General features: G+C 35.3%; 1 protein-coding gene across 23 annotated transcripts in view; it reads left to right on the top strand.

Annotated features, from left to right (window-relative positions):
- Positions 1-13,255, top strand: part of LOC108896380 (uncharacterized) — a 37,289-nt gene that overhangs the window by 11,838 nt on the left and 12,196 nt on the right. For 4 of the 23 annotated variants that reach the window (XM_051077358.1, XM_051077357.1, XM_051077355.1 and 1 more), the window contains exons 8-12: positions 11,526-11,762; positions 11,849-11,962; positions 12,346-12,495; positions 12,604-12,756; positions 13,058-13,204. The exons of 3 other annotated variants lie outside the window; for them this stretch is intronic. In XM_051077358.1, coding sequence (XP_050933315.1) covers positions 11,526-11,762; positions 11,849-11,962; positions 12,346-12,495; positions 12,604-12,756; positions 13,058-13,204 — 801 coding nt within the window. Of the gene's footprint in view, positions 1-253; positions 666-4,485; positions 4,723-4,807; positions 4,922-9,153; positions 9,445-10,547; positions 10,593-10,690; positions 10,727-10,848; positions 10,867-11,164; positions 11,438-11,525; positions 11,763-11,848; positions 11,963-12,345; positions 12,496-12,603; positions 12,757-13,057; positions 13,205-13,255 lie in introns of those variants that run through there. 16 more of the 23 variants (XM_051077350.1, XM_051077364.1, XM_051077349.1 and 13 more) reach the window with 11 other exon arrangements.

The raw sequence follows: 13,255 nt of genomic DNA, 5'->3' as shown, positions 1-13,255 counted from the left end.
ACTTTTGGTTTCCTGTCTCTCCTACAGATGTCTTTAACTAGGTAACAAACAACAGTTACATTTAGCAGCCTCAAATGATTACTGATGTTTTAGTTGTTAAGTTATTAGATCATTTGTCGCTGAATATATATGAATAATATATTGGGATATTACAAAATTTCCAAGACCTGTAACAAGATTTGGAAAAGGGGAAAAAGAGAAATTGATAGACAAACACTAATTTGCGACACTTCCTGTTTGTTTGTTGTCATAGTTTATATGAATGTACCACCTCGTGAATGGCATCATAAAGAAACTCACTGATGAGGAAGAGTCTAATGGAGCTGCAAACCAAATCAACATTTCTTCTTTACCCTGCTTAGTTATTAGAATGTCCAGTGTGTAATCAGTCTGTCTTCAGTTTTATAGTTTGTATAAAACTTTGACTTAACCGCTTGTTATTGGCGAAAATCTCTAATACTGTGTTTGGTTTAACCAATTAAACTCTTTGGTATTTTTTTCACTTTGTTGCATGTAAGGGTTTTAACATACTTTTTATTGCTTAAATTGTAACATATATATTTTATCACTTTAGATTGCAACAGTCTTTTTCTTATGTATGTTTTCAACCACTTTGAGAGCCTGCTAAATAAAGTTACACCAACTAAATCCAAACCACATACAAATGCCTTTCTGATCATTTCACTAATGTCTTTTAGCTGCCAAACCATCAACTACTCACAAGTGAAAAGTGTCACTTTGGCAAAAAACAAAAGAAAAAACTGTAGAACAGATTTATAAACATTAGTGGTGCTATACAAATATTTTTGGATGTGAAACAATATTTTAAACTGTCTTGGGATTCACTCACAAACTCACTCACAAACACCACCTATAGAAAAGGAAAGTAATAGCAGCAACAGTTACAACCCACTGATAATATTGAAGGTGATGTTTTTTCTTAACACAGTGTTGACTTTGTTCTCTAGAAAACAGTTATCCCAAATAACAAAACACACCCACAAAAAACAGCAGCTCATCAGCTGTAACCTTCACTGTTAAGTGTCCAAACTGGAGCCACTATGACTTTTCTTGCCTGCAGATGGCGAACATCACCATGTTAAGTTAGAGTTTAGAACCTCTGAATTAAGAACACACTCAGTTTATCCTTTGTTATTACTAATATCCTGTAATTCACTGGCTGCCAAATGTTTAATGGTGCATTCAAGTGATCCTCATCCATTTGTAAAGTCAATACCGTATATAGTGGTAAATACAGTATATCATGTGAATTGGACTATAACTAACTATAAAGACTGCAAAATTTAAAGAATGAAAGCCAGCCAGTCCAGTGTTCTTAGCCTCATATACCAAACACTACTGCTTACAACATAATCCAAATATGACAGCATACACAGTACATATTAAGAGACTGACTAATAGAAAAAAACTAGAGAAATAAATGATGAGAAAACATATGTGAGGTTTAGGTAACACAAGATTTCCTGTTTGCAGCGGCATGATGGAAATGAAGCTTCCTGTCAGCAAGTTCAAGGTTGATTTTGGATGTGATATCCCTCCTGCTCACTTATCTTAAAACCAGATTTGAGGTATAAGGTGAGAACAAGTCAAGACACTGTGCCACCAAAATTAGACAACATTTCTTTCTTAGTGTTCAATATAAAATAAAACATACAACTGTTGCCCATTTATCACAGGGCTGACATGTAGAAACAAATCACCATTCAAACTCATATTCACACCTACAGGCAATTTAGAGTCACTAAGTAACCTAACCTACACGTCTTGGACCAAGGGAGTACCCGGAGAGAACCCATAGAGTTCTCTCTCTGTAAATGCAGGAAACTCAAGAGAAATAAACAATGAAAAAACAAATGTGAGGTTTAGATAACACAAAATTTCCTGTAGCATGATGGAAATGAAGCTTCCTGTCACCAAAGCAAGTTTAAAGTATAATCTGGCTGTGATATCACTACTGCACACTTAGCTTGAAGCCAGATGCGAGGTATAAGGTATGGCCAACAAGTCAAGACACTGTGCTGACAAAAGTAGACAACATTTCTCTCTTAGCATTCGATACAAAGTAAAACATACAACTTCTGTGTGAATATCTGCCAAATTGGACAACACTGTATGGTGTGTGTGTCCAAAAACACCCTGGATATGGCAGGGCTCTGTGGTCTCCAGATCCTGCTGCTCTGGGTCGAGATCATCAGTTTAGCTGACTGTAAGTAACCGTCTTCAGTTGTCCCTTATTCTATGTTCTATTTCTATCAGTTTTTCGGATTGTAGCGAATGGTTGGTAAGCAAGTGACTGTTTCTAGGAGGAGAGGAAAAGACTTTTTTGTGCTTCTGACAATCTATATTTTTGAATACCAAAAATGTAATAACATTATTTTAGGTCAGTATAGTTTTTAGTTCAATATTCCTTTGCTTGAGATCTAACAGTTAGAATTACTTTTATCTGAGCAAACCACTTCTCCACAATAAAGTTTTTAAAACAAGGAGTAAACCATTTTCACAATTTAAAAAAAACCTTTCCCAAAACTTTAAACCGGCAAATTGAGATCCATTTTGTAAATTAGAAATAATATATTTGGAATTTTTTTTAAAAATACACTGTAATAATTGTGTGTGTGTGTGTGTGTGTGTGTGTTTTTTTTTTTTTTTTTGCCAACACAAGATGTTTAATATAATAGCTCCAGTCTGCACAGGGGTACACCCTGTACAGATCGCTGTCACACACACAAAACAGATGCCCTGACTGACTTGCCAAAACTACAGTTTACTAACATGAAATCTGTGGAGTGGTTAAAAAATTCCCTTTCTATGAAGTCATGCTAAGTGTTTGTGAACTTAAAAAAATAAAACACAAACATTTGATTTGACATGAATGAAGGGAAGATTGTAGAGATGTAGCAACAATTTCTTTGTACCAAAAAGAACAGTATTCATAGAGAGTGCCAGAAAACACAAAATGCCTCATGTAGCATACTTAATGTTACGTATTTTCTCATTCAGTCAGATAATTTGTTAATATGTAGGATTATGCTTGCACTGTGGCAGGGACAGCGTTATACAGTTTGTCTGTTCCATGTGTGCTAAAGCTAACGTTCATATTTTCCCTTGATTCAAATTTAGAAAAGATGAAAAACAGACCATAGATAGGGTGCTTATGTTAACGTACAGAGTTGGTAACAAGGTGATTTAAAGGTGACATGGAATGTGACAAATGGCTATATTTCTTTTAGAAAAGTCCTATACTCTTCCATTTAGTACAAAAAATATATAATAATAATAATAATAATAATAATAGACAAATGTGTTGTGAGAACAGACAAGAGACTTGAGAAAAGACTTTATGTTATTAGCAGTAGTGTAAAAAGGTGCCTATAGTTTAAACCAATGTAAAATTGTTGAAATTGTTGCTCTTAACAAAAGTTCAAACCACAGGTGAAGTTTAGGATGTGGTGAAAGGTCCCCGAAGCTGCAACCAATGATAAGATACACAACATATGCATTTTCAAATTCTGGCATTGGTTCTCACAGTCAGTAGAAACAGGAAATGATTTATATGTGAACAACTTCTTATGGTTCAAACTATGATGTTCTTTAAATCAAATAATTTGATTTTATATAGTATCAATTTACATTATTATTATGATTATTATCTATTACAAAATACTTAAGTTCAGATTGCTATTACAGCTGGGCAATGGAGTACAGGTAGGTAACAAAATATCAGCATGTTTTCACTGTCATCACATTATCTACATCATATAATCACACAATTAAGTTTTTTGCACTGTCTTCTAATCTTCTGAAATTGTATTGCATTTTATAGCTTAACCACTTCAACAGTGTAAGTACAGTTTATATATATATATATATATAATATATATATATAATATATATACACCACTCACACGTTTATTTGTATTGGTTTATAATACTAATGCAACTCTTTATTTTGTTTTAATGTTTAGGATCTGTGTCATGTCTGAGGGTATAACATCAGTCAAACACTTGTAATGATTACTGTAGTTTCTCGTAGGTTTATTAATTAATATAGTGAATATACAGAAAGTCTGGATCTAGTCCTGTTTTTTTTTTTCATTCTAATTATTTTGTGTGCAGGTTCTTACACTGTAACACCCATCAAGTTTGGCTTCCAGATTAACATTACAAGCTCTACCACTGGTGACTACACCATAAACATTAATGAAGAAGGCCGACCAGACACTGGAAGAAAATCCATGGTTCAGCACTCTAGTCAAAGCTCATCACATGAAATCAAACACCTGAAGCCCTGTACTGAATATGAGCACTCTGTGACATTTCTTGATAGTGCTGGCAACCTCTGCTAAAGCAGTGAACATAAAACCAGGACAATTGAAATGAGTGAGTAAAATGTGTCTTGCTTTCTTTTGATCTATGAAATGTGTGTAAAACAGGAATCATTTGTGCATCCCTTGTGTATTTCAGGTGAAGACGACATTGAAGATGCCACCAGCTGCATCCCTGCATATGTTTGTTACCAAACTGACTGGGACATCACCTCTTTACAATCAACACCAAATAAGATTCAAGATGAGCGATGTGGCAGTAAAACACTCTGTGTCAAACCTGGTTACAATGACATTTGCTCTGATTTTACTACAACTATCACATCAGAAAACCGTGGGAGCTCTTCCTTTAGCTTCACCAAAAGCATCTCTATTGGTATGTATGAAAAAGGGTCTGCCTTTAGTTTTTGAAATGCATGTGCTTTTCATCATATTCAATGTCTGTTATTTTTTCCCCACAGATTTCTTGAATCCAAGTGAAATAAATCAGACTGTTCCCAATAAAGTTCCTGTTGAAATAAACACAAAATTACCTCCAAACTGTAAAAGCCTCTCCATTGATTACAACTGTTGGGGTAAGTGGAAAGACTTGAAGTTGACACACTCCGTTTGTGTGTTATCAGCGGATTTATATACATACAGTCAAGTCAGTGGTTATCTGCAGTTTCCACCACTGGGCACTTAACCCAATGAAGATGTACAGTAGAAAGTACAGTAGAAGGTTTTTATATTTATATTTGATGGGACACAAATATATATTGTACATCAAACTGAAGCAAGCTAAAGAAATGTTGAAGAAATGCTGTCATCTTTCTGTCTCCTCAGAACATGGCAGAGTCCGTGAGTCTAAGACTTTGTCTGAGCTGGAACCTTTCACAGACTACAGCTGTACTGGTGAGATCAAGGACAACGATGGCACCATAAAAAAAAAACCACAGCTCCTGTTCAGTTTAACATTCACTGTGGTATGTTCATGTTCACTTCACCTCAATGCAATGAAAGATTTTCTCCTCAGACACTGTGGAGTGAATTACTGTATAGTATTAGTACTCAAGTCTGATGTGTTCCAACAGATCTCACAATAATCAACACACAGAACAGCACCAATACATCCATTGAGTTAAGTTGGACCACAACCAGTCAGAAATGTAAAGATGTCCCTCATCATCTTCAGAAGCTTTCATACAACTGCATCTGTAGTGATGTCTCCAATCAGAAACACAAGAGTAAGTAAAATTATTTAGACAAACTCCTAAACCTAATTGTTTTCTTCCTTTTACAGCAATTCACATTTGTTGGAAGTTGTTGGAAATCCTTTTACAAGTCACTTTACCTAAATTCGTCAGCTACCAGTGATACATGGAAAATATCCACTGATTCTTGTCAATGAATGGGTAATTTGACCAAAAAGAAAAAGAAAATCTGCTGTTGTATATTCCTGTATTTTTTCTCTGTGTTCACTTGTGATTTGAGGAAACAAAACAAGCTAACAGTTTGTGAAATTTTGTTACAGGTACAGCTGAAAAACAACCATCAGGAGGAACATGTAATGTTACTGGACTGAAACCTTACACTGATTACACCTGTGAAGTCCAACCCATCTACAACAACAAGATAGTTGCCCAGTCAAATCCAGTGAAACAGAGACCTGAGATTGGAAGTAAGGAGGAAAAATGTGTGTGTGTGTGTGTGTGTGTGTGGGTGTATTACATATAATATTACTATAATATTATGATATATTATTATTTATATTATTTACTTTTACCAAGAGTAAGACTAAAGTGTGATTTCCTCATGATATCCTCACTTTCGTACAGTACCAGAAGATATTACTACAATGAGGCTGATGGTTCCAGAAGATAATGTAATTTCCGTAAGCTGTCCTCACATTAACAGCTTTAATGGACCTGAGTCAATGTATATAGCACAACTTCAGCTTGAGAGTAAGGAAACAAAGTGTATGTTTGAATTCAAAGATCTGAGCGACTCCACAACCTATACAGTGCAGGTTTGTATAATCCTACTTCTTTGTTTCACAAGAATATTACCACTGTCTCTGTCATACTTCTGTGTGTGCCAGAATAACTGATAAAGGGATGTTCTGTTTTTCTAGGTGACTGCTTTTAATGGACACTTTGCGAGCAAACCCAGGACACAACATGTAACCACTCGCTGTAGGTGCTGTTCAAATAAATACCACAATTAAGTCATTTTGACACAGTTCCATTTCTATTCATTATATCTTAAACATAAATGCCACCTCTCTGATGTTCTTCTTTTATAATCATCATTTTAAAAGACAGAAACAAAGGTTACATTCATCCTCTGGTCATCATCATCCTCATCATCATCACTATCATTCTCATCACATCTGCATTCTTGGTCTACAAAATCTGCGTTCTATGGCGCAGAAAGTCCACAAAGTAAAGATAATATCTCACTCAATCTCCTGCATCAGTTTGACAGTCACATTGCCTCTGATTTGTTTTACCGTTGTTGTAATGAATTTTAATTTACAGAACAGGAACAGTTGTTGCAGTTGGACTCAATTACTTAATTAGATTGTTAGTTAAGTCAAGTTAAGCCATTATTTCCATCTTCAATAATATATATTGTGTAGCACACTGTGTACTATGTTATATTCAGTGTAAATTTTATTCCTCTTTAAAGTCATTCTTCATTATTTATTTTCTCTGCAGTGACGTGAATGAAGATGTGATGTTTCAATCAACAGCAAGTGAGTAGACTTTAAGTTTCCTGTTTTTTATTCAGGCATGTAACAAACAGCATTCCCATTCAGCAGCTACACATTTTGAATCGACGATTGTATCGCCTTAAAATCATTGCTGGATCATTCATTGGGATTGCTGAATTAGTGTACAATATTATTTCCACATAACCAACAATGATCAGAACAACTTTTTTTTTTGTTTGTTTGTTTGTTTGTATTTTTTTTGCTGTTGTAGTTTATGTTAATGTGGCTCAATCTGCTTGGCATCGTAAGAACATTAAGGAGTGAGCAGGAGAACAGCCCGACGGAGCTACATACAAAGTCATCCTTCAATCCTATTAAGTTGTTCTGCACTGTATATAAGCCTGTTTACACCAATACTGGCTCACCTGACAGACTTAAATGATGAAATTCAAGATTTTTTAAGACCTTTTTTAATACCACATCAAATGCAGTTTAACACTTACTTCCTGGAAATACCAAGCCAAAATATAAAAGTATGATGAAAGACAATAGACAATATGACTTAAAATGAATCATTACATCACATACCTTAATTAATGCAACGTGGGCCTGGAGAAGCAGCATAAAATGGATTGACAGCCCTATTTCAAATTAGTTAAAGATCATATTGAATGAGAAACATGCCCATTATGAGATAATAGGACCAGCTACTAACCGTCCCACATTTATAGTATAATGTTAAGTACAGTATCAAACATTTTCGACAGCCTGTGGTTAGATACTAAAACTGTAAATTGTAAAATGAGGACTTTTTAATACCTTCAAAGGCTTTTTGAATAACTGCAGAACTCTGTGACACAATGAGAAAAACATGGTAAAATTAAGTGTTAATAAAACTAAGTAATAATATTGCATAGAGTCTTAGATCCTGGCCATGTGTAAGTAACATTTTATACCAACCTCTTCTTCAACTATGTTCAAGTCAAAAGTGAATTTGGGGCTATGCCTGTAAAGCTATGAACAGTTTACCAAACAGTTTAATGTTCGTAGAACATATGATAACATATATTATATGTATATAAAATGATGCTTTAATACTTATATGTGTAGTGTGGCTTTAACATTTTGTGTTCCATCATTTAATTCTGATACTGCCATCTGCAGGCCATTAATGTTACTGGTACAGGTTGCAGGTGTACTTTTCTGGTGGTGTGTTTTTTCAGTTGCTGTTTTTTTGTGAGTTTCTGAGGTATTTCCATTTTATACTTGCATGGCATTTTATTATCAAGCGTACTAAAATGAATAAAAACTGTAAAACTGTATCTGACAGGTCTCTGCTGGACACTGAATACTCATTATTTAGCTTATAACTGTAAAACATTACATTTCATCTTTTGGAAACAAAAAAATCTATTTTCTTCACCAAATCACCATTTAGTCTTTACTCTGCTCTGTTTTTAAATATGTGGTAAGCCTTTCTGGAGTTTTAGAATTTATTTTAAAACCTTTGCTTAATTTCATGTTATTAACTAAAATCTGTAATCTTCACTGTCTGAAGGTGGCACAAGTATCCAAACTGCAGCTGCATTTACTGTCCTTGCCTGCAGATGGCGTACATCACTATATCAGCTGCTGAGTTAAGAGTTTAGATCCTCATAGGTCTGAATTTCTAAATTTAATGTGTCAAGACCATCACAACTACCCAAGTTCAGTGGCTCATCCAAATGTTACAGCTGCTTTTTTTCATGAATGAAGAACACACTCAGACTGTCCTTTGTTGTTTCTAATTTCATTGGTGACTGAAAATTCACTGCAAGATTTGAAGAATGGCAGTGAGAACAAAAGGTCAAGGTCACCAAACCTCTAACTCTGCTGAAATATATCATAATTTGTGATTAATCCCTGAGTTTGAACCAAACAGTCTACTTGTGTGTCTAAAAGCCTCATATACCAAACACTACTGCTTAAAACACAATCCAAATACGACAGCATACACAGTGCATATTAATAGATTGACTGACAGGAAACTTAAAAGAAATAATGAGAAAAAAAAGATGTGAGCTTTAGATAACACCAAATTTCCTATCCACAGTGGTGTTACAAAAATGAAGCTTCCTGTCACTAGAATAAGAAAAAAGGCAGATTCTGGGTGTGATATCATTCACACTCACTTAACTTGAAACCAGATGTGAGGTTTAAGGTGTGGCCAACAAGTCAAGACACTGTGCCGACAAAGTTGAAAAACATTTCTCTCTTCGCATTCAATATAATGTAAATATCTGCCAATTTGTACTACACTGTATGGTGCGTGGCTGTGCACTCCCTAACTCCTGGATATGGCAGGTTTCTGTGGTCTCAAGATCCTGCTCCTCTGGGTAGGAATCTTGACTTTGGGTGACTGTAGTAAGTAACCACCTTCAGTGTCTTCACCTTATCTTTATGGAGGGAGAGTGAAAACAAAAATGCGTTTTTATATCCAGCTGAAGTCCTTTATTCTATGTTCTATTTGAATAACACTTTTTCTGATTGTAGTAAATGGTTTGTAAGCAACTGATTATGTGAGGAGAGGGGAAAGTGATTTCATGTATTTAACAATGTATATGTTTTCATTTTGAAAATGTAATAACATTATTTTAGATCAGTATGTTTGTTCCGGGTTGTTCCCGATGCATCGCGCAAATGCTGGATCAGATTGGGATCTGGGGAGTTTGGAGGCCATGTCAACACCTTGGGCTCTTTGTCGTGTTCCCTGAGACATTTCTCAACACATGTAGAATTACTAACATGAATGATGGCCAAATCCTGTTTAGTTAATTCAAAATTCATGACACTGGCAGTGCATTCTTGAACACTTGAATAGAACAGAGTGGAAAAGAACCATCATTAATGTCATTAGTTCCTCTTCCTGCATGCTCTCTTTACTGTGGCCACCATGTTAATTAATTTCCCCTTATGTAAAATAAAGTTATTCAATAAATCAAATCTACATTCTCTGCCTCCTACATTTGACTAGCTCTGTAAAATATTATGGGATTAGTCCATTTGACTGACTGACCGCAACATTAGTAGAGAGATTGGCTGAATGTTGAAGTGAAGAAGAAAAACGTAATTCAGTATCTGAAACTCAGCAAAAAAAAGAGTTAACTTGCCACACTTATAGTGGGAGTTGGACCAGAAGGTTTAGGTGTCTCAGATATGTTAACCACAGCTAAATGCAGCTCTGCAACAGCACGACCTGGAAACCTGATGTCTGAAAACTTTATTATTTTAATAATAATGACAATGTTACTAACGTGAATGAACATGAAGCAGGTTGCAAATTTCCATAGATATATTTTCCTCAATGTGTTATGAAAATTTGCTGTCACATTAATTTTCTTTCAGCACATATCTGTACATCAAAACAGGAGCTGCTGTTAAGTTCCTGGTCTATATGACACAAAAATTTTCATGTTGGCTGCTATGGTGTTCTTTCACAACTAACTGATAACTTCTGGATATGACAGGTCTCCTGAGCCTCAAGACTTTGCTGATCTCAGCTGGGATCACCTGTAAGAAGCATTGTTCAAAATATTATTTTTAATTTGATATTTTATCAGTTTACATTATTATTAAAATTGCCATCTAATTACTGTAAAAACAACTTTAGGTCAGATTACTACTACCACTGGGCAAATGAGTACAGGTAGGTAATAAAATATCTGCATGTTTTCACCATCATTATTTATATGATATAATCACACATATCGCAAATTAATGTTTCTTGCATTGGTCTCTAATCTCCTGAAATTGTACTGCATTTTATAGCTACCCCACCTCTGCAGTGTGAGTATGTTTTTTGTTGTTCTTGTTTTTGATAGATATATATAGGTTTATAATACTGATGCAGCTTCTCACAAGCTCAATCTCTGGTAACTACTCTATAGGAATTAATGGAGGTTGATCTGAGATTGGAAACAAATTTATTATTCAGCTTTCCATGTCTCAGTGTATAACATCAGCAGTTTCCAGCACCTGGGCTTATTTCTTACTTCACAATGAATTAATACATTGAGTATAGAGAAAGTCTGGATACAGTCCTTTTTTTGTTTGTTTGTTTTGATTCTGTTGGTTTTGTGTGCAGGCTCTTACACTGTAACACCCATCAAGTTTGGCTTCCAGATTGACATGACAAGTTATACCACTGGTGACTACACCATAAACATTAATGAAGAAGGCCGACCAGACACTGGAAGAAAATCCATGGTTCAGCACTCCAGTCAAAGCTCATCACATGAAATCAAACACCTGAAGCCTTGTACTGAATATGAGCACTCTGTGACATTTCTTGATACTAGTGCTGGCAGAGAAAAACTCTGCCACTGCACTGAACATAAAACCATAACAACTGAAATGAGTGAGTAAAATTCTTGCTTTCTTTTTAAATTAAGAAATGAGACTGTTTGTAAAACAGGAATCATTTGTGCATCACTTGTGTATTTCAGGTGAAGATGACATTGAAGATGCCACCAGCTGCATCCCTGCATATGTTTGTTACCGAACTGATTGGGACATCACCTCTTTACAATCAACACCAAATAAGATTCAAGATGAGCGATGTGGCAGTAAAACACTCTGTGTCAAACCTGGTTACAATGACATTTGCTCTGATTTTACTACAACTATCACATCAGAAACCTGTGTGAGCTCTTCCTTTAGCTTCACCAAAAGCATCTCTATTGGTATGTATGAAAAAGTGTCTGCCTTTAGTTTTTGAAATGCTTGTGCTTTTCATCATATTCAATGTCTGTTATTTTTTTCCCCACAGATTTCTTGAATCCAAGTGAAATAAATCAGACTGTTCCCAATAAAGTTCCTGTTGAAATAAACACAAAATTACCTCCAAACTGTAAAAGCCTCTCCATTGATTACAACTGTTGGGGTAAGTGGAAAGACTTGAAGTTGACACACTCTGTTTGTGTGTTATCAGCGGATTTATATACATACAGTCAAGTCAGTGGTTATCTGCAGTTTCCACCACTGGGCACTTAACCCAATGAAGATGTACAGTAGAAAGTACAGTAGGTTTTTAGATTAATATTTGATGGGACACGAATATATATTGTACATCAAACTGAAGCAAGCTAAATTCTATCCTGTGGTATTAGATGAGGTCAAGATTTGGCTTTGAGCTCTCTAAGAGTCACTTTAATAAAACTTTCTTTCTCTCTGAAAGTGTTTAAACCTAATCTAGAACCCAAAAGATACTGTTCACCAGCTCTGAGTCACAAATACCAGGTGTTGAAGAAATGCTGTCATCTTCAGCTGTCTCCTCAGAACATGGCAAAGTCAGTGAGTCTAAGACTTTGTCTGAGCTGGAGCCTTTCACAGACTACAGCTGTATGGTTCAGATCAAGGACAACGATGTCACCCTAAAAAAAAACACAGCTCTTGTTCACGTCTACATTAAATGTGGTATGTTGATGTTCACTTCACCTCAATGCAATGAGAGTTTTTCTCCTCAGACACTGTGGAGTGAATTACTGTATAGTATTAGTACTCAAGTCTGATGTGTTCCAACAGATCTCACAATAATCAACACACAGAACAGCACCAATACATCCATTGAGTTAAGTTGGACCACAACCAGTCAGAAATGTAAAGATGTCCCTCATCATCTTCAGAAGCTTTCATACAACTGCATCTGTAGTGATGTCTCCAATCAGAATCACAAGAGTAAGTAAAATTATTTAGATAAACTCCTAAACCTAATTGTTTTCTTCCTTTTACAGCAATTCACATTTGCTGGAAGTTGTTGGAAATACTTTTACTAGTCACTTTACTTAAATTCGTCAGCCAAAGCTGGTGATCTACCATTGATACATGGAAAATATCCACTGATTCTTGTCAATGAATGGGTAATTTGACCAAAAAGAAAAAGAAAATCTGCTGTTGTAAATTCCTGTATTTTTTCTCTGTGTTCACTTGTGATTTGAGGAAACAAAACAAGCTAACAGTTTGTGAAATTTTGTTACAGGCACAGCTGAAAAACAACCATCAGGAGGAACATGTAATGTTACTGGACTGAAACCTTACACTGATTACACCTGTGAAGTCCAACCCATCTACAACAACAAGATAGTTGCCCAGTCAAATCCAGTGAAACAGAGAACTGAGATTGGAAGTAAGTAAATGACAAAATTATTACAACTGACTCTGGAATCTGAATGTAGCA

This window comes from Lates calcarifer, linkage group LG17, assembly GCF_001640805.2.
Source record: "Lates calcarifer isolate ASB-BC8 linkage group LG17, TLL_Latcal_v3, whole genome shotgun sequence".
NCBI lineage: Eukaryota > Metazoa > Chordata > Actinopteri > Centropomidae > Lates > Lates calcarifer.
This window is presented reverse-complemented; position numbering and strand designations above follow the sequence as displayed.